Raw genomic sequence first — 25,479 nt, 5'->3', positions numbered from 1 at the left:
TCTGCTGCTTACTAGTAGTGTGGCCTTGAACAAGTTACTCAGCCACTTTGTGTCTTTGTTTCCTTTTCGGCCAAGTGAAGAGAATTAAAACACCCACCTCATGGGTTTTAGATAAAAGTTATATCAGGTAATACACGTGAAGTGTTCAGAATAGAACCTGGCACATAGTCCACTATCGGATTAGTGGTTATAACTTCAAAAGATGGTTTTGCTTCCTACTTGAAATAAGAAGAGCCAACAGGTATGAATCCCATTCAACTTCCTGCTCCATTACCTAATTTATAGGCAGTCCTAACCCATACATAATTAAATGTTTTTACTTTCCCAGAAAACAGAAAAGGATTGCTGAACAGTGTTGAGGCTCATCTGAGATTTTGATAGTTGTAGCAGTTATTTTGTCATATTCAAAAACTCGGCTCTCATAGTAGAAAAAGGTGAGTGGTTAGAGGAATCTAGCATTTAGGACCTTGTGTAGGGCAGGAGCGATAGAAGAAAAAGTAAGTAAGGTAAAGGGATTAGTTGAGCTGATGTAGTACAGGGCCCAAGTTAATTAGGGAAGGAAATGATGTTAGAAAACAGAAAAGGGAGGAATCAAGAGAGGAATCATAAAAAGGTTCAGAAATAAGGTTGAGAGCATTGCTGATTATGTTGCCTGGATACCTAACCTATTCTCGGTGTTGGAGAGACAATTGTGAGAGGTAGGATCATGAATTGGATTGGTTGAGATAATTATTTTTTTCCCTGAGAATTCTTTCAGCTCTATAGTGTACATATTTCTTTTTGGATCTGCCTCTCCCCACAAAGTCCCCAAATAATAGTAACCTGTAAGAATCATGAAATAACTTACGAGCTGAACATGTAGAATATGTTCCCCTCTTTTCAGAATATAGTTGGCATCCAGTAATCAACAATAAATAGGGAAAAAAATCACAATAATATAAATTTGTTTTCTAACTCTTTTCATGCTTTTCTTAAGGTTATTCAGTCTGTCAAATACATAATTTTTTTTGGAAAAAGGAATTATTAAAAGGTAGATACAATATAGTAGATGCTCATGATCTTAGATCTCTTATATAAGAGGTCTTCGTATTATGTTTTTATACAGCTTACCCAGGATTAATGAGCATACTATTCATTTAATTTGTAAATTAGTTTGGACACTTTTTACACTTCGCTGTCCATTCTGTGTCAGTTTTTTGATGAGTTCACTTAAGGCTACATTAAGCTTTCTCATTCATGTAGAATCTAGTTAGGCCTTTTGGTTTATCTCATGGACAGAGTGTAAAGTACTTGACAGAATTTGATCTGACAGCTTTACAGTTACGTAACATAGAACAGAAGCTTAAAAACAACAAAAAAGAGAGAGAAGCAAGGGATTTATCATAGCAACCTATATTTCTCTCTGGAACTTTACCACCCTTCCGCTGCCTCTCTAAACTGTAGTAGCAGAACCACTGTTAGGCTAGCAATTTACATAGTCTTAAATTAACCAAGACTCAAAAACAAACAAAAAACAATCCCAAGCATTTAGAGGTGAAAAGGTCTTTAGGATTATCCTGTCCAGTTGCATCACGTTACCAATGAGAGTACAGAAGCCTAAAGAGGGTAAGTAACTTGCCTATGGTCATAAAGCTAGTTAGTGGCAGAGCCGACCCCAGAGCCAAGGTCACAGAATTCCAATTCTAGTGCTCTTTCTGGTGTAATATGTGAATAGAATATTTAATAATATCATTATATTTTACAAAAGAAAATGTTATGTAACCATGACAAATACTATATTTGATTTTGCATATTTAATAAAAATAATTATATTTAAAAGTATATCTGATTGCCTAGGTTCGTATTTCTGTAGCCTTACTAGTGGTATGATGTTAGTCAAGTCTCTTGAACTCCAAAACTGTTTCTTCATCTATCAAATGGGGCAGATAGGAGTTCCTTGTTATATAGTAAATGTGACAGTCTCTCTAAAGCCTGATAAAGGAATATTTCTCAGTAAATGTTACCTGCTGCTGTTACTGATTTATAATAATAATTTCTAATTCTTTCATCTTCCTTTAAATTCGAATAAAATTTAGCACTGAGAATGACTGGAAACAAAAGTAATGGATTTAAGAACAGATTTGCAAACATAAAAATATTTTAGAAGAGAGGTATAGTTGTGTGTGTGTCTGGGCCTTTGGAATTAGGGAAGTATTTTCCAGTTTTTTTCATATTAAAAGCTATGATGGATACAGTTGTTTTTAAACCGTGTTCAGAAATCACAACATCTAACTAAGGGGTTTCTCCCCTGGTGCTCTTGTGTATGCAAATTTGAGGGTATCTAAATTGTCAGACTCCGGGACACAGGGTTGTTTTGTATTTAAGTAACATTTGTATATGAAAAAAAATCTTTGACAATAATAAAAGTAAGCCCAGAAGTTATTTTTTCTGTTAAAAAACCTTACTTGAAAAAGAGAATGAAGAATCACTAATTTGTTTTCACACTTTAGTGATGTTCTACTTGCCTTTGATCTGTAGTAGTGTGTTTTTGTATAGTGCTGTGTTTTCTAATGTGCTGACATACTACTGGCGATTTGGTAGATATTTTTAGATTATATTCAGGTGAACATTTAAATTATAGGAAATTTAATGCTGATTAGGAAAATGTGTAATCTAATATATCAAATTGGTGGTTTCATAGGTCTTAATATTTTTCCCTTTATTGTTGTACCCACAGGCAAGTCTTAATAGTTTAGGGTTAATAAAATGTTTCTAAAAAAATGAGTTGAGATTCTGATACATGCTGCAACGTGGATGAACTTTGTGACCATTATGTACAGTGACATAAATGTGACACAAAAGGACAGTTATTCTATAATTTCACTTAAAATGTTCCTAGAATAGTCCAATTCATAGACAGGAAGTAAAATAGAGGTTACCAGGGGGTAGTGGGAGGAAGGAATGGACAGTTATTGTTTAATGGGTACAGACCATGTTTGGGGTGATGAAAAAGTTCTGGAAATGGATAGTGGTGCTGGTTGCACAACATTGTGAGTCTACTGAACTGTATACTTAAAAATGGTTAAAACGGTAAATTTTGTTATGTATATTTTATCACAATTATAAAAGGGGAGCAGGGATGGGATGAGAAGAATGCGTTTTGGTTTTTTGTTTTTTTAAGTGAATTGAGAAAAATATTAGATAGTGATACAGGCACTTGACACTCAGAAAAATGTTGATGGTGGTATGCAAATTACTGAGGTTTGGACAACACTGGGATAGAGGAAAGATCAGTGGACTTAGGGACACCTGTCCTGTGTTCCAGTCTCACCCGTGCCATGACGTAGTAGGGTGGGCCTGTATACCACTCTTATCTAAAGCCTCTTAGGGCCATGCACAGTGGCTCACACCTGTAATCACACTGGAGGTTTAGGCGGAAGGATCGCTTGAACCCCGGAGTTTGAGACCAGCCTGGGCAACCTGGGGAGACCTCATCTCCATAGAAAATACAGACTAGCTGGGTGTGATGGTGTGTGCTTGTGGTCTTAGCTACTTGGGAGGCTGAGGCCAAGACTTCTAAGACTGTTGCTACCCTAAAGTTCTGTGATTCTGTGTTATGACTTTGGGTTCTTTATTTAGATGACCTAGTTTGCTTATTTAATAGAATTTTCTCCTTTTCAGTGATCAAGCTAAAATAAAATGCGTATTTAGAATTTTAAATATGAAATTAGCATTTAAAATCTTCTAAGAACCATAGTATCATAGTAACAGTAAGTGAAAAAGAAATCACTTGTGAACTTGAACTTGCCGTTCTATCAAACTCTTACATCCATTTTGTATTCTTTATGCTGCCATATTATTTTTATGTGGTTGTGATTATGCTTTTATAGACAAAGTTTCTGGCAGCAGTCTTCAAATACAAATTTGCATTTCATTCTTTAGATTACAATTGCTCTTAGTAAATGAAAATTTAAATGTGTTTCATCCATACTTTGTTTTGGTAGCTAATATTCAAGTGAATCTTTTGAATTGATTTAGGGAGAATACTATAACATTAATCCTCTTGAGCCTCATCTAGTCAATGATATGGTATAATAAATGTCTTAGTGCTTTACTTGGATGTTTGAGTCTTTGATACAATTTGGATATTTGATATTAGGGGTCTTGTCTATAAGAGAAGAAAAACAGTTATTATGTTCTGTTTTCCTAGTCATACTACTTTTATCGACTATTGACCATTTGTTTCGTGTTTATAATTTCATCTACAATTTTAATCTTATTTGAAATTGTTAGATCTGACTGTAGAACATAATATTTCCTTAGTTTGCTTTTACGTATTGAATTTGATAGAAATACAAAGATTTGCCCAAGCTAACAAAGAAGCTTCCTTCACAGTAGAGCTACTGTTTTATTTTGTGATCCTTTTCTACCTATAACATCTTACTTGCATAAGCTCCTGGTTGATCTCTCTTGAAATTCATAGGCTTTTGAAAAGTTGGCTGCAAATCTTGTGGTATTATTCCCAAATCATTTCACAAGTTTTTCTTACCTTCTCTTTAATTTAGACGTTTACATTTACTAACAGTTGAAATGAATTTGTGCTTTCTGTTTTTAAGTTTTGATTTTTAAAAATCAATTTGATTTAGAAATGTACATATTTATATAAAATTAGGCTCCCAACCATATGTACATCAAGTTTAATTTTATTTATTTATTTATTTATATTTTTTGAGACAGAGTCTTGCTCTGTCGCCCAGACTGGAGTGCAGTGGCACAATCTCAGCTCACTGCAACCTCCGCCTCACAGGTTCAAGCAATTCTCCTGCCTCAGCCTCCTGAGTAGCTGGGACTACAGACACGCACTACCACGCCCGGCTAATTTTTTGTGTTTTTAGTAGAGATGGGGTTTCACTGTGTTAGCCAGGATGGTCTCGATCTCCTGACCTCGTGATCCAACCACCTTAGCCTCCCAAAGTGCTGGGATTACAGGCGTGAACCACCGCGCCCGGCATGTACATTAAGTTTTAAAGTCCTTAGGACCTAAATTTCAGATTAGGGTAAAAATAGTTCCTCTTATCATCATCATATCTTGAAAATTCAGAAAAACATACTCAGTTATTAACTGTTACAGTGTATGTCAATCTTATCTCTTTTTTTGGTGTTTCTCTGGTATTTCCATTAGATTTTCAGTTTCTTGCCTTCTAATACTTTTGTGATAAAATAAGTTTGAAGGTCATTTCAAAGAGGAAAGTAACTTTTAGTTGATCTTCTGCCTTCCCCTTTATAAAACTGTTTTAAATAAAAATTGAAGAGGTTATTGGGTAAATGCAAACTAGGTAACTTTTAAAACAAGATATTCTATACTAACTTTATACTTCCTTTAAGAACTAATAGCTTAGTATTTGATTTAGATCATAAGTTTATTTTTTATTTTTATTTTTTTGAGATGGAGTCTCACTCTGTCACCCGGCCTGGAATACAGTGGTGCGATCTTGGCTCACCGTACACTCCACCTCAAGCGATTCTCCTGCCTCAGCCTCCCGAATAGCTGGGACTATAGGCGTGTACCACCACGGCCAGCTAACTTTTTGTACTTTTAGTAGAGACGGGGTTTCACTGTGTTAGCCAGGATGGTCTCCATCTCCTGACCTTGTGATCCGCCTGCCTCAGCCTCCCAAAGTGTCGGGATTACAGGCGTGAGCCACCGCGCCTGGCCCGTAAGTTTATTTTTTGTTTAACTTTTTAACTTTTTATCATGGAAATTTTTCTTTTCTTTCTTTCTTTCTTTTTTTTTTTTTTTTTTTTTGAGACAAGGTCCCACTGTGTCACCCAGGCTGGCACGATCATACCTCACTGCGTCATTGAACTCCTGGGCTCAGGTAATTCTCTCACCTCAGCCTCCTGAGTAGCTGGGACTACAGGTGCATACCACCATACCCGGCTAATTTTCATATTTTTGTAGAGCCAAGGTCTCACTGTGTGGCCCAGGCTGGTCTCGATCTTCTGAACTCAAGTGATCTACATCTACCCTCCTTGGCCTCCCAAGGTGCTGGGATTACAGGCATGAGCCACTGTGCCCGGCCTTGTCATGGAAATTTTCAAGAGTAAACAAATCAGGATACTCTCCGCAGTGCACTGACATGTCTCTTAAGTTACTTTTAATTTATATTTTCTTTCCATCTTACTTTTCTTCTATAAACTCCATGTCATATATTTGGAAGAAACCGAGTTATTCTAAACTTGGTTGACTGCATACTTAAGGCATCACTTAACATATTTCTCTAATGGCTTGGTGAGATTTAGGTCTGATTTTCTTGTTGCATCACATCAGGATGCAGTAGGGTTGTCTCACTTTTAGTAACATTGGTTAGCCTGGGTATATAGACCTAACAACAATGACCACGTAAGTCTACCAGAAAACTCATGCAGGAGTGCTTATAGCAGCTTTATTCATAATTGCAAATATTGGAAATAGCCAAACGTTCATCAGCATTAGAATGGGTAAATAAATTAACTGATAGATGCAACAGCGTTCATGTTTCTCACAGAAGTAATGTTGAGTGAAGAGTTAACACAGTAAAGAGCATACTGAATGATTTCAAATATAAGTTCAAAATGAGCAAAATTAATGTCTCATTTAAAAATAAGATAGACCAATGAAATAATACTACCTATTAAAAAAGTCTTTTCCCCGCCAAATGAGATGTCTCCATTATTACATACTCAATTTCCATAGTTAGGTGTATTTCTATATCTTGTTCCATTTGTTGATTCACATGCCTGTATCACATTGTTTTAATTATAGAAGTTTTATAAGATGTTTGTCTCTGACAGGGTGCATTCTTCTAGCTATTTTTGCTTGTCTGTTCTTTCAAATTAATTTTATAATCAACTTTTCTTGCCTCAGGAAAAAATAAAACCTTAAAGGTATTTCATTAGGATTGCATTAAATTAATAGATTATCTTAGGGAGATCCGGTACCTTTATGATGCTGAAGCTTTCTTTTCAAGAACATGGTTTTTCTTTTGTCTTGTTCACTTTCAGGAATGTTTTGTAGTTTTCCTTATATAGATTTTGTACTGTTTCTGTTGTTGAATTTAAGCCTATTTTGATTTTTGCTGTTGTAAATGAGGTCTTCATCTCTATTTATACTTTTTTTTCTATTTTTACTTTGCCGCCCCCCCCGCCCCTTTATTTCTTACTGTTTTGTTGTATGTGTGAAGACTGGTGTCTTTCTGTATGCTAATTTTATGTCCTATTTTACTAAATTTTCTTGTTGCTTGGAATAGTTTTTTCATGGATTCTTTTGAATTTTTCAGTTAAGTATATTATTTGCAAATAATAGATATAGCAATGGTTTCGCTTCTACCCTACTCCCACCCCAGTTATTATGCCTCTAATTGCTTTCTCTTGTCTAATTGGATTGATCATTGCCTACATAATGTTATATAGTAGTGGAATCCTTGTTTTTCTAATCTTTAGTGTTAAAACTTTTAGTGTTTCCCCATTAAAATCTGGCTTAAAAAACAAATAACAACAACAAAAAACCCCACAAGATAGGCCTGGCACAGTGGCTTAGTGTCTGTAATCCCAGCACTTTGGGAGGTCAAGGTAAAAGAATTGCTTGAGCCCAAGAGTTAAAGGTTACATAGAACGATTGCACCAATGCACTTAAGCCTGGGTGACAGAGCGAAACCCTATCTCAAAAAAAAAAAAAGAAAAAAGCTATACATATGAGAATTATAATTTATAATATTCCATAATATTCATCTGTTGCAGCTGTACAGTTCAGTGATTTCTTTTTGTGTGTGTGTGACAGAGTCTCACTCTTTCACCCAGGCTGGAGCGCAGTGGTGCGATCTTGGCTCACTGCAACCTCTGCCTCCCGGGTTCAAGCAATTCTTCTGCCTCAGCCTCCCCAGTAGCTGGGATTACAGGCACCTGTCACCATGCCTGGCTAATTTTTGTATTTTTAGTAGAGACGGGGTTTCACCATCTTGGCCAGGCTGGTTTTGAACTCCTGACCTCATGATCCACCTGCCTTGGCCCCCCAAAGTGCTGGGATTACAGGCGTGAGCCACTGCGCCCGCAGTGATTTTTTTTAGTTTTTTTTTTTTTTGAAATTTATAGGGTTGTGCAGCTATCATCACAATCCAATTGTAGAACGTTTTCATTATTCCAAAAAGTTCTCGTGTCCTTTTACAGTGACTTTTATGTTGAGTGGTTTATGAGAGTATATTTATATGTGTATTTTTGTGTGTATGTACATATAAATGTCTTATGTGTATGTGACCATATTTATTATTTAAGGAAGTATCTGTTAATTTATTTCATTGCCTGTTTTTAATACAAATGAATAATGTTTGAAAGTTTTCTTTTTTGACATGCATGGTTAAATCAGCAGGTTCAAGTTGTATTCTGTGGGCATAGTGAAACAGAAAAATCTTGTTATAACAAAATATGGCAACATTGTAGTAAAATTTATTTTCTGTGAGTAAAGGAAGATGGCATTTCATATTCTGAATTGTTTGTTCCATGTTGTTTGTTAAAGAGGATGGCATTCCCTGTGGATATGCTGGAAAATTGCAGCCATGAGGAATTGGAAAATTCTGCTGAAGATTACATGTCAGATTTAAGGTGTGGGGACCCTGAAAATCCAGAGTGTTTTTCTCTTCTCAATATTACGGTAAGGTGTTCTGCAGTGATTGTCATCAATCTTTTCAGTCCAGTTTATACATGAAATAAATATCCTTTTTTAAAAAAAATCATTTTAAGTGTTAATCATTAATTTTTGAAATCTTTACAGAAATCTATTCAGTAAAATGGATAAATATTGGTTGATCAGTTTTTAAAAAGACAAACTCCACAGGTTATTGCTATTTGATTTTATGTCTTTAAAATTATATGTGAGAATACCACCAGTTTTGCTTAAGACTGTTTACTATATTTGAGCTGCTTCAGATTTACTTTAGATTTGGGATTTGTGAGTTTAGAAATTTTTTTAATTAAAAAATCAGCAAAACACTAAATTACATATTTTTTGTGCTGTGAATCTTTTCTTCCTTTTTCTGAAAAAGTAAAATCAAATTTTCTAGTCAGTAAATTATAATATTTTGTGATAGAAACATCATTAGACTTGGAACCATTAGAGTTTCACTGTGAACTGTGGTGGACAAATTCCTTAACTTCTCTAGGCCTTGGATTTTTCTTCTGGACATGACTTAAAGAATTTTTTAAAGTCTTCCCCAGCACCAATATGTTTATAATTCTCTGAATTGTAATGCTATCTCTAATTAGGGAATAAGTGTTGGATTAAATGAAGGCAAAAAAATGTTAAAGCATATTAGTAGCATGTATCTTCCCAGAAAAATTAATTTACTTGACTGCTTTTTTTTTTTTTTTGAGATGGAGTCTCGCTCTGTTGCCCAGGCTGGAGTGCAGTGGCGCGATCTTGGCTTACTGCAACCTCTGCCTCCTGGGTTCACGCCATTCTCCTGCCTCAGCCTCCCGAGTAGCTAGGACTACAGGCGCCCACCACCATGCCCAGCTAATTTTTGATATTTTTAGTAAAGATGGGGTTTCACTATGTTAGCCAGGATGGTCTCAATCTCCTGACCTTGTGATCTGCCCACCTTGGCCTCCCCAGAGTGCTGGATAACAGGCATGAGCCACTGTGCCTGGCCTGCTTTTTTTTTTTTTTTAACTAGATAATGGAATGTCTACCTCAAGTAGTCTAAATAACAGATGATAAATTATAGTTGTTTTTTAATGACTTTATGGGCCATATTATAGCTTTGGTTTTTATTCAGATGTGTGGCTAGATACATAATATTTATTGAAACAACTTTTCATATTTTCCCTAAGACAATAAAATTATTCCAAAAGGGAAGTCTATCTGATTTACTCTTTTTTTAGAGACTAGAAATAATGTCTCCTATAAAATAAATTAAAATTAATGTAGGAAAAGTTTACTACTTTGATAAAAGATTGATTTTTTAATGTATTTTCTTAACAGACTGTTCACTAATCTTTATTAATTTGTCATTTCAGATTCCTATTAGCCTGTCAAATGTAGGCTTTGTACCTCTTTATGGTGGAGATCAGACCCAGAAAATTCTTGCTCTCTTTGCACCTGAAGATTCACTGACAGGTCTCTTTTTGCTTAATTTTTATAAATTAAGGAATTTTTCTCCAAATTTATTTAAATTTGTTAGAAATTTATTTAAAACGTAGCTACATGAAGGAATTTGTTTTTTTAAAAAGTGTTTCAAATTGTAATTTTATGAAAATGTAATTATTAATTGCTTATAGCTACATGTTTGATGGATGAATGTCTGTTATCACACTGCTAAAAAGAACTTCTTGAGACTGGGTAATTTATAACAAAAAGAGATTTAATTGACTCTCAGAGCCAGGCGCGGTGGCTCATGCCTGTAATCCTAGCACTTTGGGAGGTCGAGGCAGGTGGATCACCTGAGGTCAGAAGTTTGAGAACAGCCTGACCAACATGGTGAAACCCCATCTCTACTAAAAATACAGAATTAGCTGGGCGTGGTGGCACATGCCTGTAATCCCAGCTACTTTGGAGGTTGAGGCAGGAGAATTGCTTGAACCCAGGAGGTGGAGGTTGTAGTCAGCTGAGATGACACCATTGCACTCTAGCCTGGGCAATAAGAGTGAAACTCCATCTCCAAAAAAAAAATATTAAAAATTGACTCACAGTTCCAAATGGCTGGGAGGCCACAGGAAACTTGCAATCATGGCAGAAGGGGAAGCAGGCACGTCTTACATGGTTGCAGGCAAGAGAGACTGTGTGCGCACGTGTGTGAAGGAGGAACAGTCAAACATTGTGAAACCATCAGATCTTGTGATAATGGGACCCCCCCCACCCCCCGACCCGTGATCGAATCACCTCCCACCAGGTCCCTCCCTCTACATGTAGGAATTGTGGGGATTACAGTTCAAGATGAGATTTGGGTGGGGATGCAGCCAAACCATATCAATGAAATAAAAATGGTATAAATGAGGCTACAAAGTACAATATTACTATTTGGTAAGGTTTATATAGATACTCTGAAATGTAAAGTATATGGATACTTTATAGTACAATATGGCCTTATTAAGTCTAAAAGTGTACTTTAAAACTCAAGTGTTAATGATTATTTATTCTGTTTTAGCTGTGGCACTTTACCTTGCTGATCAGTGGTGGGCTATTGATGATATTGTGAAAACATCTGTTCCTTCAAGAGAGGGGCTTATGCAGGTAACAAGATCCTTTAATTTTGAGTGTTTCTTTTGAGGCCATTTCACAGTGTTTCCTGTAAACAGTGATGGTTTTTGAGCTCTTCCCCATTTAAAAAATATCAGGTTATATTAAACCCTAGAATTTCATTCTTACGATGAAGCCAGCATTCAGGTTGGGCTTCCTCCATTTTTATGTGATTCTATAAGTATCTGAGATTGGGTGAGGAAGAATGAATACCTATGGGTTAGGTGAGCTTTGGCTACCTTTAACCACTTTAGCTTCTGATTTTCTTATTTGATAGAGGAAAAGCTAGTTCCCTTTGTGTGATTGTTTAGCTTCTGTCTCTAGGAGAGACTGACCAGGAAACTTGTTTATTAGTAGGGCCTCTTCAGGTGGTCTATATAGTGTTCCTAACAGTGGAATGACCAGGTTCAGGAGAGAGCAAGCTTCCAGCCTCGGCAGGGTTATAGTAGAAGGCAGCCAGCTGAAGAGTGTTGCAGGAAGGAAGTTGGTTTTCATGCTAGAGATGAAAGGGTTTAAGAGACATCTCTGGTGCTCTAGTTATTGGAGGATAAATAGGACAGGATATGGAAAATCTGTAGAAACCAAGATGTAACATATTTGAGGAGGCAGGGCATAATAAAAAAAAAGATGAAATCTTTGGTGGCTGGAAGAGTCAGATTTATAATAATTATTGGAGAAATAGGAAACTGACTTGGCAGAAGGGCATTAGACTTTGCTTACTTAAAAAGAATACTGACTTCTTGGAGAAGCAGTACTATTCATTAATTAAGTATAGAGTTTCTTGTTAATTAATCCTAAAAGAGACCCTTGATGAGGATCATGATTTTTTTTTTTTTGGGGATGGAGTTTCGCTCTTGTCGCCTAGGCTGGAGTGGGGTGCGATCTCTGCTCACCACAACCTTCGCCTCCTGGGTTCAAGCGATTCGCCTGCCTCTGTCTCCTGAGTAGCTGGGATTACAGACATGTGCCACCATGCCCGGCTAATTTTGTATTTTTAGTAGTGATGGCGTTTCTCCATGTTGGTCAGGCTGGTCTCGAACTCCCGACTTCAAGTGATCCACCTGCCTCAGCCTCCCAAAGTGCTGGGATTACAGACATGAGCCACCACGCCCAGCCAACAGGAGAATGAATTTAATAGAAATATATATGTGTCTTGATATTCTTCCTTTAGAACACTTCTAGGATAGGCCAACTCTGTAAAAACTTGTCAGATTCGCAGGGTGCCAGCTACTGTTCATTTTTTTGTGGGCAGTTGAACCAGTCAGAAGAAACAAGGAAAGCATATCAAGAAACTTTGATCCTGTTGCTCCAGTTCACAGAAAAGCAAAACTTGATGCTTGCTTAAAGGGGCAGTGGCAGCAGGAAAAAAAGAAACTGAAGAAACTTGCAGGTTACTAGGGTGTTTTTATTTCTTCCCTTTGAGTTGGGAACTTTGAAAGAGATGGGAGGATATGAGAATAATGCACTTAGTATTATTAAGTATTAGTAACTTTTGGATATTGCATTAATTCTTCAGTGTGCCTTAAGATTCCCAAAGTGGTAGGCCCATCCGCTGAAGGCTAGGAGAATACCTGGTTATCTGCCAGTCTGATAAGAAACTTTGAACAAAAACTGAAGGGGAGGAGGGAATTAAATCCCTGCATAAAGCTGTAAAGTTGGTGGAGTAGATAGCAATAAAGGAGTATAATATGTTCTCAGGAACAGTTCTGATAGTGAAAGGAAGTATGTATGTCAAGAAAATAAACATTCTGATGTGTTTTAACATGACTGAGGTTTGGCACATTATAGATATGAAGGCTAAAGGATGGAGAAGGAGAAGGGAAAATCTTAATATGATGGTATATTGTAGCTTTTGCTGTTCAAGTGGAGAAACTATGAAACCTCCAGATATGGACTGGGAAAAGAGGAGGAGTCAAAACCAAAAATAAGACTACAACTATTTGGACTCTTTCAGCCTTAGTTACCTTAGGGACAACATTCCCTCTTTTTTTTTTTTCGACACAGGCTTACTGACGCCCAAGCTGGAGTGTAGTGGCGTGATCTCGGCTCACTGCAACCTCTGCCTCCCAGGTTCGAGCAATTCTCCTGCCTTAGCCTCCCGAGTAGCTGGGACTACAGGCGTGTGCCACCTTGCCCAGCTAATTGTTGTATTTTTAGTAGAGATGCGGTTTTGCCATGTTGGTCAGGCTGGTTTCGAACTCCTGACAAGTGGTCCACCCGCCTTGGCCTCCCACAGTGCTGGGATTACAGGTGTGAGCCACCACTCCTGGCCTACGTTCCCTCTTAAATAGAGAAATCAGCGAAGGGGGACTGCTATTCCAGTCAAATCCTGGCCAGTAAGGAAAAATTGGTTGGTAAAGTTACAGAAGGGTGTAACCATTTTTGTACTTATCAAATACTTGACTTGGAGCAAGTTGACTTTATTTTTATAAACCTCTCTGTACCTGGAACCTGATGCTCAATTATATGGACGGGAGGTCCTCAATAGTATGCTGCAAAACTTTGTCCATTGTGTCCTTCATTTTGTCAGTGACTTAGAGGCATGCTTATCAATTCTGCATGTCACGGTGCTGAATGGAGGAGCTAATCTGTGAAGGGCAGAATTAAAAAACAAAGAGAAAGATCTAACATAATAAAATTAAATAGGGAGAAATGTAATACCTATAGGTTCAAAAAATTAACTGTACACCATGAACACCAAACCGAAACAACAGTACATATGAAAAAGTATTGGGCTTTAGTTAATTAGCAGTAAAATCCAGAGAAGCAAAAAAGCTAATAAAAACTTTGTTTATATAGAAAAGCCCCATTGTCTCAGCAGCACCTTCAAAATATCTTCATGAAATCCACATCCCAAACGTGAAGAGAGATGTTACGGATCTGGAGCAATTTCAAGAGAGAGGACTGAAATGGCAAGAGTACCCCAGATTGTGTTAGATTAGCCTTTTCCTTCATTTATAACCATGTTTAACGTTGCTGTGAAATTTAGGGGAACATCATGGCTCTATCTTCAAATATTTATAGGCTGTGTGGCTGCAGAATATCAAAATATAGTCTTTGAGAAATAGATTTCAGCTCTGAATAAGGAAGAATTGTTATTGGTCAGAACTGTGGGTTCAAGGAAGGAATGGGTTGCCTTGGAAGCTATTGCCAGTCAGCTGCTATTTCCTATGTTTGGTATGTGAGATCCCCTGCCAGGGGTATTTTTGAGAGTAGTGTATGTATATGGTCAATCTTTTCTCTATCCACTAAACTAATTAGAGCCTGAACTTGTTTTAAGAGACCTGGGGAAAATAGGCTTATGTACAGATTTTTTTTTTTTTTTAATTGAGACACAGTCTCACTCTGTCGCCCAGGCTGGAGTGCAGTGGTGCAGTCACAGCTCACTGCAACCTCAACCTCTTGCGCTCAAGTGATCTTCCCCCTTTAGCCTCCCGAGTAGCTGGGACTACAGGTGTGCTCAGCCATACCCGGCTAATGTTTGTATTTTTTGTAGAGACGGGTGGGTTTTGCCATGTTGCCCAGGCGGTCTCAAACTCCTGAGCTCAAGCGATCCACCCATCTCAGCTTCCCAAAGTGCTGGGATTACAGGCATGAGTCCCTGTACTGGCCTGTGTATGAGGAACACCTCACTATTTGATATCAGAAAGTTCTGAGTGTTGGTGGGGTGCCTGTGACCATGTAGCCCTGTGTGTAGGAAGTGAGGCTCCGTTTCTGTTCTATTACTGCCCTAAGTATGTTTTTATTAGACTTCTTTGGTGTCCCTGTCTTTGTTGACAGCAAAGATAGGGCTATTAAATGAACATTTTACCAGAAAAGATGAGACACATTTCTTTCCCAAGAGTGTAATTATGGCTTCCCTCACCAAGTGATATAATTGTTCTTAAAGTGTTCAGGGGATAACACAAGGCTGCCTTTTTTTTTTTTTTTTTTTTTTTTAAATGTGGCGACTGAAAAGCAGTTGAAATAGTTTACTATAGTGAGGGCTGTGATTAGGGTTGGTAAGACCCTGGATCTGGGCAGCTGGAAGCAGAAAGAAGATGGTGAGTGCTGAAAGACATGCTAGGGATTGGTACATTGGGGACCTGTTTTGCCCGATTTAGAATTTTGTTGAAAGGCAGTATTCTATGCATAATATGTGTGTGTGGAAATGGATTGTAATCTATGTGAATGATTAGTCTCATCTCTGTGGTAATAAAATGTTTTGCAAATTGTTTTGAATGCATTTGAAGTGCTTTGAATTCCAGTATGAGGTATGGGAGCAGGGAGCAAAGTAAATAGCATCTTGTGATTGATGCATATTATAACTGCTGTGCCTGGTGTTTGACTCTCTTTGTAGGTGAGCACTCTTGGGGAGAGAGTGGTTCTGTATGTTCTGAATCGAATTATTTATAGAAAACAGGAAATGGAGAGAAATGAGATCCCATTCCTGTGTCATAGCAGTACTGATTATGCTAAGATTCTGTGGAAGAAAGGAGAGGCCATTGGGTTTTATTCAGTTAAGCCTACAGGTGAGTCTTTAAAAGTTATTTAAACTGTGTATTATGGAAATCTCCATTTTAGACCCCTCCAACTGTATCAATATCTCTGTTAAATTAATCTCTAGCATGCAAATTGAGGTGATTTTAATTAGTATTTCTTGGGAGTACTTTGATTCTACCATCCTATGACAGTGAGGAATGTTGGGAAAGTGTTTTGAAAAAACAAAATAAAAATAAACATTTGATCCCGAAGAAGATTTCTCCACATATATGGAGACACAGTTGTACGTTGAACCTCATATTTGTCTATCTTCTTGCCCTCACATTTCCAAAAGTTGTTGTTTACTTTGATTCCTATTGCTGTTACTGTTACAGGTTCCTTCTAAAACCCCAGTCTACCTGTGGCCCAAATGCATAGCCTGTTTGTGCGTAGCACACCTCATTCAGCCTGACATGTGAAAGAGCAACTTGGCCAATTACCAAGAAAAACAAAATGCTTTAATATATTTAGTAAATACAAACAGCTTTGAAATTGTTACTCTAAAGTTTGGGTTTCTGATCGTAAGAGCCAACTATACCCTATCCTTAAAAAATAGTGCAACCTTATACCTGCTTTACCTGTACTCCCATTCGTTCAGCTCCCTAGAGCAGCTGGAGCCAGGAAGCTCTAACCTACTTACTCTGTGTGCACATACAACCCACACCTTGTTACCATCAAAGAACAAAGTCTGCCTTGTTTTGTACCTTGACCAAAAGACCTTTCACAGAGAATACACTTAGTTTCTTTTTATTTCCATTTCAGATTTTCCAAACTTAGTTCTTCTGGTCACATCCAGTCTAAAGATCCTACCAAATTCACTGCTAATCTAATGAACAGTTGTGACTGATACCTTGATCGCATAATTAGTACACATTTGTGATGAGAATTAGTGCGTATAGTCCATAAAAGGAAGGTCATTTTTTCCCAAGAATAAAAAACTGATGTGCAGTTTAAAATGGTTTTTCTTTAGGTAAATACTTTGGGTGCCCTTTATTGTCTCTGTTCTTACATAAATTTGAAATAGAACCAGTAACTTTTGTAACTTCAGAAAAATACTGATTATACATGAGGAGAAAGAGTGTTCAATGGAAATTTAGTGTGCATTGCAGAAAAGACATCACTTTGTTGTTTTTAAATGTTTTAATGTTTGCATTTGGGGTGTGAATTAATTGCTTTGTGCTTTATTTCATATAAGGCAATTCCCGTGGGAATTGGAGGCTTTTTGTTTCTAGTACTGGCTCCAGGGGAGTTTCCTACCTGATAGACATTTGGAGCACAACTAGTTTATACTTTTGTATTGAGGGCTTCTTTCTATGAAAGACACACAAAGGCACAGCCTTCCTATTTAGTATTTCTGATCAGTATTTAACTGCAGGAGTGTGCTCTTCTTATTATGCATGTTGAGGCTCCTTCTCTGGCACCTGGCCTCTATTTCTGCTTGTTCTGGTAGTTAACTATTTTATAGCATCGAGTTTCCAGGTGCTAGTGTATCTGCCACTTTTAGTACCTTCCATATATCTCTAATTGTCTTACATCTTTGCTATTTTAGTTCTTTCCCCGTTGTACCAGATAACAGTGTTAAGTGGGCTTATACTAGCCTTTGAATCAGTAGCCATTTAATTCAGGCTGGAAGTGTTTTTTCTACAAAGGAAACCTAAACATAATTTAAGTATTTGAGAGAAATTGTCCAGAACAAATACTAAACACCTTGTGATGGAAGTATTTCTGTTGTGTGTGTGTGTGTGTGTGTATATGTGTTATATATACAAAGTATATAAACATACAAAGTGTGTATTTATATAAACATATATTTCATATATATACTGATATATATATAATACATTTTTCTACACCAGTAGCAAAAAGATAAAATCTTTATTAAGAAGATTTGTAGTTGAATGAAAGTCTTGTGAAATCATTTATTATTTATGATTTTTAAAATAGCAAATAAGTTTATGGGGCTATTAGGACATAGAATAGCCTTGATAGAAAAAGGAGACTTTGTTTATGAGGTCAAATTCTGTTACAGTACAATGAAATTCAAGAAACTATATAAATTCTTCTTTGCCTGAAATAGATCACTGTGAGACACTTACAGTTTATTTGTTTTTTTGGGTTAGGTAGATAGTTTTCTTATAAAGATATTTGCGTTTTTTTGGTTGTTTTTTCTACTGTTATTTTAATGTAGTGAGCTCATTCCTTTGAGGTATATTTCATTTTTTCTCATTATTTATATGATGTTTTATATTTTCAAACGATTCTCCAAAAGCACAAAATGTTTCAAACCTAGTCTTTCAAATGAAGTAAAAAAAAATTTAAATTAGTGTTTATTTTTCAGTTGAAGGAAAGCTTCAGAAAATAGTTGCTTGTGATTCCTGAATTTATCTTAATTTATTGGTAAAATAAGTTTTTACTTCCTTGACCAACGGTTGTTTACTTAACATAATTGATTCTTTCATCAAATATTTTTGTAAAAGAACATAGAGTGAGATTGAAGGTATTGTCACTGCTTTCAAGTCATGGTTAATTCTTGAGATCTGTCCATGTCTCATAATGTTTTTGGTTATGATGGCTGGTTCAAATCTGTGCTTAAGCTCTAGGGAGGAAGCAGAACAAAGAGAAGCAAAATGATTTATAACTTAACATATACCACACTCCTCACAAATCGAGGACAGTGAAAGGATTCATAAGAAATTTGAAAATACACAGATTGAATATCTCTAATCTGAAAATTTGAAATCCAAAATGCTCCAAAATTTGAAACATTTTGAGCGCCAACAAGACCCTCAAAGGAAATGCTTGTTGGGGCATTTCAGATTTTGGATGTTTGGATTAGGGTTGCCCAACAAGTAAGGAAAATGCAAATATTCCAAAATTCCCCCCAAAATCTGAAATCCAGTCACTTCTGGCTCTCAGCATTTTGGGTAAGGGTTATTCAATCTGTACCTTAGTTACTCTCTATTCTTTTTCATTTGCATACCTCAAGACTGCTGATGAGTTTGAGTTTGAAGAAATTATTAATGAAATAATTGGGACAGCTTTTTCAGACAAGTCAGTCTATTCTTTAGAAACTTCACTATTTAGTCTACTGTACAACTCAGAAATTATCTTAAGACAAAATCAAATATTAGTATCAAAGAGATTTTAGATTTTGTTATAGTATTGCCATTAACTTTTAAGTTGTGTAGCAGTCTTTTTTTGGCTTTTACTTTTCTCCTTTAAATAAGGGAATTAGGCTTGACCACAGAGACTTCTTTTGGCTCTAAAGTTTTCTGAATTCTGTGGTTAGAAGTGGGGACTGTCTGTGGGCAGAAATCCTTGGTCTCAGGTGTGGCTTTCAAAAGAAAAGTTGAATTTAAGAGAAAGATTGTTAAGTTGAAAGACTATGATAGGTAGTAAAGGAAGATTTATTTCTTGGAGTCTTGAGAAGAGAAGGTTCAATAAGAGTAAATGCAGGTAGTGTTTTGTCATCAAAGCCCCAATGTATGACCCTGAGACATTATGCTATATAGGAATAAAGATTATTTCTCAATAGGCAAAATTATTAAAATGTAAAACTCTTCAGCTACTCATTTATATATTAATATTTTGGGTCAAATGCTTTTATTATTTATTTTTAGTAGGTTAATTTTCAGACATTATAGTTTCAAATTTGGGCATTATCTTCTTGTTATTCCTTACATACAGACTGTAAAAATTATGTATTCCCTGTTTAAAAAAAAATAGATATGTGATATATAGTCATGGTGACAGGTACATGGTCTATAGTGAACTGGGATATATGCAGTTTTTTTGAATAACATTTCTAAGGCTAGGAATTATTTAATAATAGTTCCTAATAATAAACACCTGTTGCATTGTATTTCTCATAATCTCCTGTGTCTATTGGCACCTTCCCCACAGTCCATTGGGTTAGTTAGTATTTTTTTCTGTGGTTGTCATTATTGCTTAGTGGGATTAGAGCACATCTTCACAGGATCCATAGTTAACAGTCCCTCTACTTATCAAGTTTGGTTTTCATTATCCTTGTCAGTTTTTTAGACTTGTAGCAACAGATCATGACTAGTAATAAAAGGTATTTATTGAGCACATCATGTTAGACATTGAAGAGTTATAGTTTACTTCTCTCTTTTCCTGTATTATAGGTAGTTTTATAGTAATCTGTAATCTTAAAGTCAAGTTGCAAGTTTCCCATCATCAAGGGCTTCTCTTTCCGCTCTTTTTACATTGTTCTGTGAGGGGGATTCTTATCTAGGTAAATGGAATTATTTAATTTTTCTAATACTGTGCTGTTTACTTTTTCCTAATGAACATTAGATTAACAAAGTTGATAGAGTAATTACTTTTGGTAGAAGATTCAAAATGCTACCACCTTAAGGAATAAATGATTAAATGATCTGTATTTTATTCTCCATATTTCTTTTTTTTTTTTTTGAGATGGAGTCTCACTCTGTCACCAGGCTGGCTGGAGTACAGTGGTGCGATCTTGGCTAACTTCAACCTCTGTCGCCTGGGTTCAAACGATTCTCTTGCCTCAGCCTTCTGAGTAGCTGGGGTTACAGGCATGTGCTATTACGCCTGGCTAATTTTGTATTTTTCATAGAGATGGGGTTTCACCATGTTGGTCAAGCTGGTCTCGATCTCCTGACCTCAGATGATCCGCCTGCCTTGGGCTCCCAAAGTGCTGGGATTATAGGCGTGAGTCATCACGCCTGCCGGGCTTCTTTTAGAGGGTCGTTTAATTATTTTTTTGAGCCAGGGTCTTGTTCTGTTGCCCAGGCTGGAGTGCAGTTGTGCAATCATGGCTCACTACATCCTCAACCTCCTAGGCTCAATTGATCCACCTGCCTCAGCCTCCCAAGTATTTTAGTTTTCTATTTAAGGAAGGAAATCTTGCTATTACTTTTCTTTGTACCTGTGTTTATATAACTTAATTCCTAAAACACAGGCTTAGCAACAAATAGAGATTATATCTGTGTCATAGGAAAATGACAAATTATTGCCTATCTTGGACCTGTGTGGTGCCTTGCATTCGCAAGAAACCATAGATGCTAAATCCACAAATACCTTTGTCTTATGGCATGACACTAAAGACTTAAAGGAAAGCACTTGATGAAAGATAATAGAAAATGTTCATGGTTGCAAAATCAGGTATTTTATAGTCGTTCCATATGAGTACGTCACATGTAACAAAAACTTACCTGCAAAAATAGTTTATAAAAGGATGAAAACTGCAGAGAAAGCCTTTTTATGACACAGAAGAGAGCATAAAAGAAGAAAAAATTGTTCTGTACTGAGTTTTACAATAATTGCTATACTAAGTGTTATGTAATATTTTTAGTTTATTCAGGACACCATTCAGAATTCATTGACCTCAGGCATAGAACTTTGTATTCAAAGTCTGCATAAGTCATACATGTACTCTTGCAAAACTTTTCTCAGAATTTTATAGTGAAAATTTGGATGGCATGTTGAGTTTATATTGCTAGTGGTAGGCAGGGTATGGCTATAGTGCTAATGCTTTGGTTAAAGAGGGTGGGTTGAACACGTGTCTCAGCCTCTACACTCTCTTGCAACACCACCAGAATGACACCAAAGACATTTTTAAACAGCATAAATCCCACATGATGAAGTGAATAAGAGGGGAGTGTAACAGCAACAAAACTTTATAATCTGGGAAAAGGGTAGATTATGTAGTAACTGAATCCTAAGATGCCATTGCCCAAGGCAAGAAGCACCACATTTATATTTTAGAACCTTCAAAAGGTTCAGTCATTATAACACTAGCTACTTCTGGGAGGTGGAGCTTTAGAAAAGGATTGGCTGAAGGTTCCTTCCCTAATGCAGCACAGCTTGACAGTTGCCCCAGCCTTGCTCTGGGAAAAGGAATGCTCCTGGGGGCACATGAAGACTTTCAGGTATGGTGGCAACATTTGTGTTAGGGAATAAATTATCTTCCTTCTCCCATTTTACAAAATGAAGGTGTATCTTTCATCTAACCTTTATCTTCTAATCTGGAGTTGTAAAAAGGTCTGGAAGTTCCACTTTAAAAAAAGAAAAAAGAAGGCAGGGAGAGGGCTCTAAATAGTTTTGTAGTAGTGTAAAAGTGACTGGATATAATTAGATGATATTCTTTTGTAAGTCAGGTGGTTTCTATTTCTTTGTTTTCAACAAAAATGAAAGAGGATTTAATTGAGTTGTGTTTAATAATGCCAGATTATTAAAGATAATTTTTTATAATAGATCACTGTGTGATAATGTGGCACATAACTAAGGACTCTTACATTGCTATAACGAAGGATTTTCTGGTTCCTTCTTATTTGAACAAGGTTCTTAAGCACTTATATCTATAAAAATAAAAAGGAATAGGATTAATGCTGAACTTTGTCTCATTCTGGTATTAAGTAATTCATGAACTCATAAACCAATTAAAAAATTATACACTCCAGGCCAGGCGTGGTGGCTTACATCTGTAATTCCAGCAGTTTGGGAGGCCAAGGCGGGCAGATCACCTGAGGTCAGGAGTTCAAGATGAGCCTGGACAACATGGTGAAACTCCATCTGTACAAAAAAAAAAATACAAAAATTAGCTGGGCATGATGGCGGGTTCCTGTAATTCCAGCTACTCAGGAGGCTGAGGTGGGAGAATCGCTTCAACCTGGGAGGTGGAAGTTGCAGTGAACCGAGATTGCACCATTGCACTCCAGCCTGGGTGACAGAGACTCCATCTCAAAATAAAAAAGATAAGCTCCATCTATTTCATTAACAGGTGTATTTAAAATAATATTTTGGTTTTTTTTTGCTTAGTAATTAGTTTTCCTGATATATATTTGTGGTTCGATTTGTTGTATAGTAATATAATAATTATAGTAATTCCAAATTTCTTTTGGATCAATACTTAGAACATTAGGATCACAAGATATTTTTAGAATTTATATGCAGATATATTCTTATAGAGAAAAATGATTGGATAATCAATAAACTTCCATACATAAAAATATTACATCAGGATAACATTCTGTGGAATAAATATCATAGAAATATTAGTGCAAGGAGAAGAAGGAACAGTGTAAAACTGTTAAGGAATAGTTTGTTCAATGGATGGTAACAGTTGTCACATTGATTATGGTTTCTAGAGTCCATTTGATACATATAAAAGACGGATGTAATAGTTTTGTTTTTCTTTAAGTCAATGTTATTTATTAACTGCAAAGGGAAAAATGGTAAATTTACACAGAGAAACCTGGTAGGTACCATGTTAACCAATAGATTATGGTTAACATCACTAGTGATAAGACATATCAACATCATGTACCCCATGATATATGATGTACTGAGAAGGACACAATGTCATTCTGCAGCATTTTTGCCCAAAATTTATGATCTCAGTTCATTCATGAGAAAACATTAGACAAAGCCAAATTAGGAGAGTTATTCTATAAAGTAACTAATAATCTCCCATAGTGTCAAGGTTATGAGTGACAAGGGGAGATGGAGGAATTATCAAAGACCAGAGTTTAGGGATATATTAAACTAAATGCAGGAAGGAATTCTGGATTGGATTCTGAAACAGAAAAGAACATTAGTGGAATAATGTGTGAAATTTGAATAAAGTCTGTAGTTTAGCTAACAGTATTATAGCAATGTTAATTTCCTGGTTTCAATAATAGTATTTTGGCTATGTAGGATGTTAACCTTAGGGTGAAGGGTATATGGGAGCTCTTTGTAATGTTTTTGCAACTTTTCTATAAGTCTACAATTGTTTTTAAAATAGTTTTTTAAAAGTCAACAATATGTCAGAAATCACATCTTCTGTAATTATTGGTTGACACTTAGATGAAAATTTTTAGATATCACAAGGATGTGTGAATATATGGTATTTCAAAATTGTTTTAACGGCTACATGAGCAAAAATGTCTCCTTTGAGGAGTTTGACTAGGCCAAAAGAAAAAAGAAACTAAAAATACCAATATAAATGGTTCCCCTAGGAAAGGCTCCAGCAATATCATCCTGCTGTGAGGTCCGTTGCCATCAAGCCCCACCATACATACAGAGCTTCTAATTAGCTTTTTAATATCTCATTCTTAATTATGAACAGATAGTCATAGGTAAGGAAGGCCACTGATGTGAAAAATGGCAATTAAAGCAAAAGAGAATAAAAGAGATTTGGAGGAGAAGACAATGCAAAAAATGTGGCCCTTAAAATTTTTGGAGAAGTTAGTCATTGCATTCATGAAATAAGAACAAGAATGTTCATAGAGCTCTTAGAAATGAAAAAAAAAATCCAATACAAGGAAGATAGAGTTGAGGAGGTTGATCAGAAAGGAGTGCAGAAACAACAAAAAACAAACCTAAATGATGGTAATAGGAAGAGATGATAAAATTAGAGGGATTTTTTAAATAATACATGTTTCAGGAGGAGAGAACAAGTTGGAGGAGAAAAAATCACCAATAAAATAATTCACGAACATTTCTCAAAACTGTAGAACACACATTTCCAGATTAAAAGGGCCTATTGACCATCCATCACAGTGAATTAAAATACACTCATACCAAGATTATTGTGAAATTTCAGAGCATCTGGAATAGAGAAAAGATTTTGAAAGCCTCCATAAAGTGAGAGAATGATTTAGACAAAAGATCAAGAATCAAAACGTTACTAGAGTTCTCAACAGCAACGTGAATACTAGAAGTGGAATAATGCCTTTAAGATACCAAGGGTAAAGTGATTTCCAATGTATTCTGTGCCCCGTCAAATTAATCAAGAGTGAGAGTGAAAGAAGGAAATTTCTAGATTGTCAGTCTTTAAACAATTTACCTTTTATATACCTCTTTTCCCGAAGTGAGTAGAGTTTGTGCTCTCCTAAGATAAAGAAAATCAAGAAGGAAAGATGGGATCAGGAAACTCAGAAAAGAAAGGAGATCCAACATCACAGCTATGTCAGTTGTGGAGCTGCCCTTTGTTAAAACTGTGGCTGTTGAAGTTAAATTTTAAAATTCGGTTTCTCAGTCATGCTAGCCACATTTTAAGAGCTCAATGGCTACACGTGACTAGTGGCTACTGCATTGGATAGAGTAGATACAGAACTTTTCCATCATTGCAGAATGATCTTTTGGACATTTCTTTTTCTAAAGATTGACTGATCTAGATTGGAGCAGATCACAAAGCTCTGGGACGTTGATTTAAGAAGATAGAGTTCATGGAATACCTGATGTATTTGAACTTATTGGGATAAGATTTACATAGTTACTGGAGACTTTGGAGGATAAGAGAGATAGTAATAAATATTATTAAGGGAAATCAAAAAGTGCAAGAATAAAGATAAAAATAAACTCATGGTATACTATATGGCTCAGTTGTCAAAAGCATTTATATAGTCATAATGTAAATACTGAAAATTGATCTAACAAATTACAAATTACTATTTAGGGGTGTTGGGGTTTTTTGTATGGGAAGTGTGTTTATGTGGGAGTTGAGATTGGAGTGTGTGAATGTATCTAAGAGCTAAATTCTCACCTTCCAAGTTCTAGCTATCTATGCCTAAAATGGAAAAATCAAGAAATAGAAATCAAGAAGTATAGTAAGTTACTTAGAGAAGTAGAAGTAAATACCAAAAATATCAGCTAAATGACTTCAAAATGGTTGCTTTTGGGGTGTAGAAAGTGTGTTTGTGTGTGTGTGTGTGTGTGTATCAGGAAAGTGGTCACAG

General features: G+C 36.2%; 1 protein-coding gene across 8 annotated transcripts in view; it reads left to right on the top strand.

Moving 5' to 3' along the window:
• Nucleotides 1-25,479, top strand: part of FAM169A (family with sequence similarity 169 member A) — an 88,831-nt gene that overhangs the window by 16,865 nt on the left and 46,487 nt on the right. For 6 of the 8 annotated variants that reach the window (XM_054555626.2, XM_054555625.2, XM_024247660.3 and 3 more), the window contains exons 2-5: nt 8,531-8,665; nt 10,030-10,129; nt 11,157-11,242; nt 15,588-15,759. In XM_054555626.2, the coding sequence (XP_054411601.2) occupies nt 8,531-8,665; nt 10,030-10,129; nt 11,157-11,242; nt 15,588-15,759 (493 nt within the window). Of the gene's footprint in view, nt 1-8,530; nt 8,666-10,029; nt 10,130-11,156; nt 11,243-13,295; nt 13,319-15,587; nt 15,760-25,479 lie in introns of those variants that run through there. The other 2 variants (XM_054555630.2, XM_054555629.2) reach the window with 2 other exon arrangements.

Source organism: Pongo abelii, chromosome 4 (genome assembly GCF_028885655.2).
Source record: "Pongo abelii isolate AG06213 chromosome 4, NHGRI_mPonAbe1-v2.0_pri, whole genome shotgun sequence".
Taxonomy (NCBI): Eukaryota; Metazoa; Chordata; class Mammalia; order Primates; family Hominidae; genus Pongo; species Pongo abelii.
The sequence above is the reverse complement of the archived record's forward strand: the minus strand, read 5'-3'. Positions and strand labels throughout refer to the sequence as shown.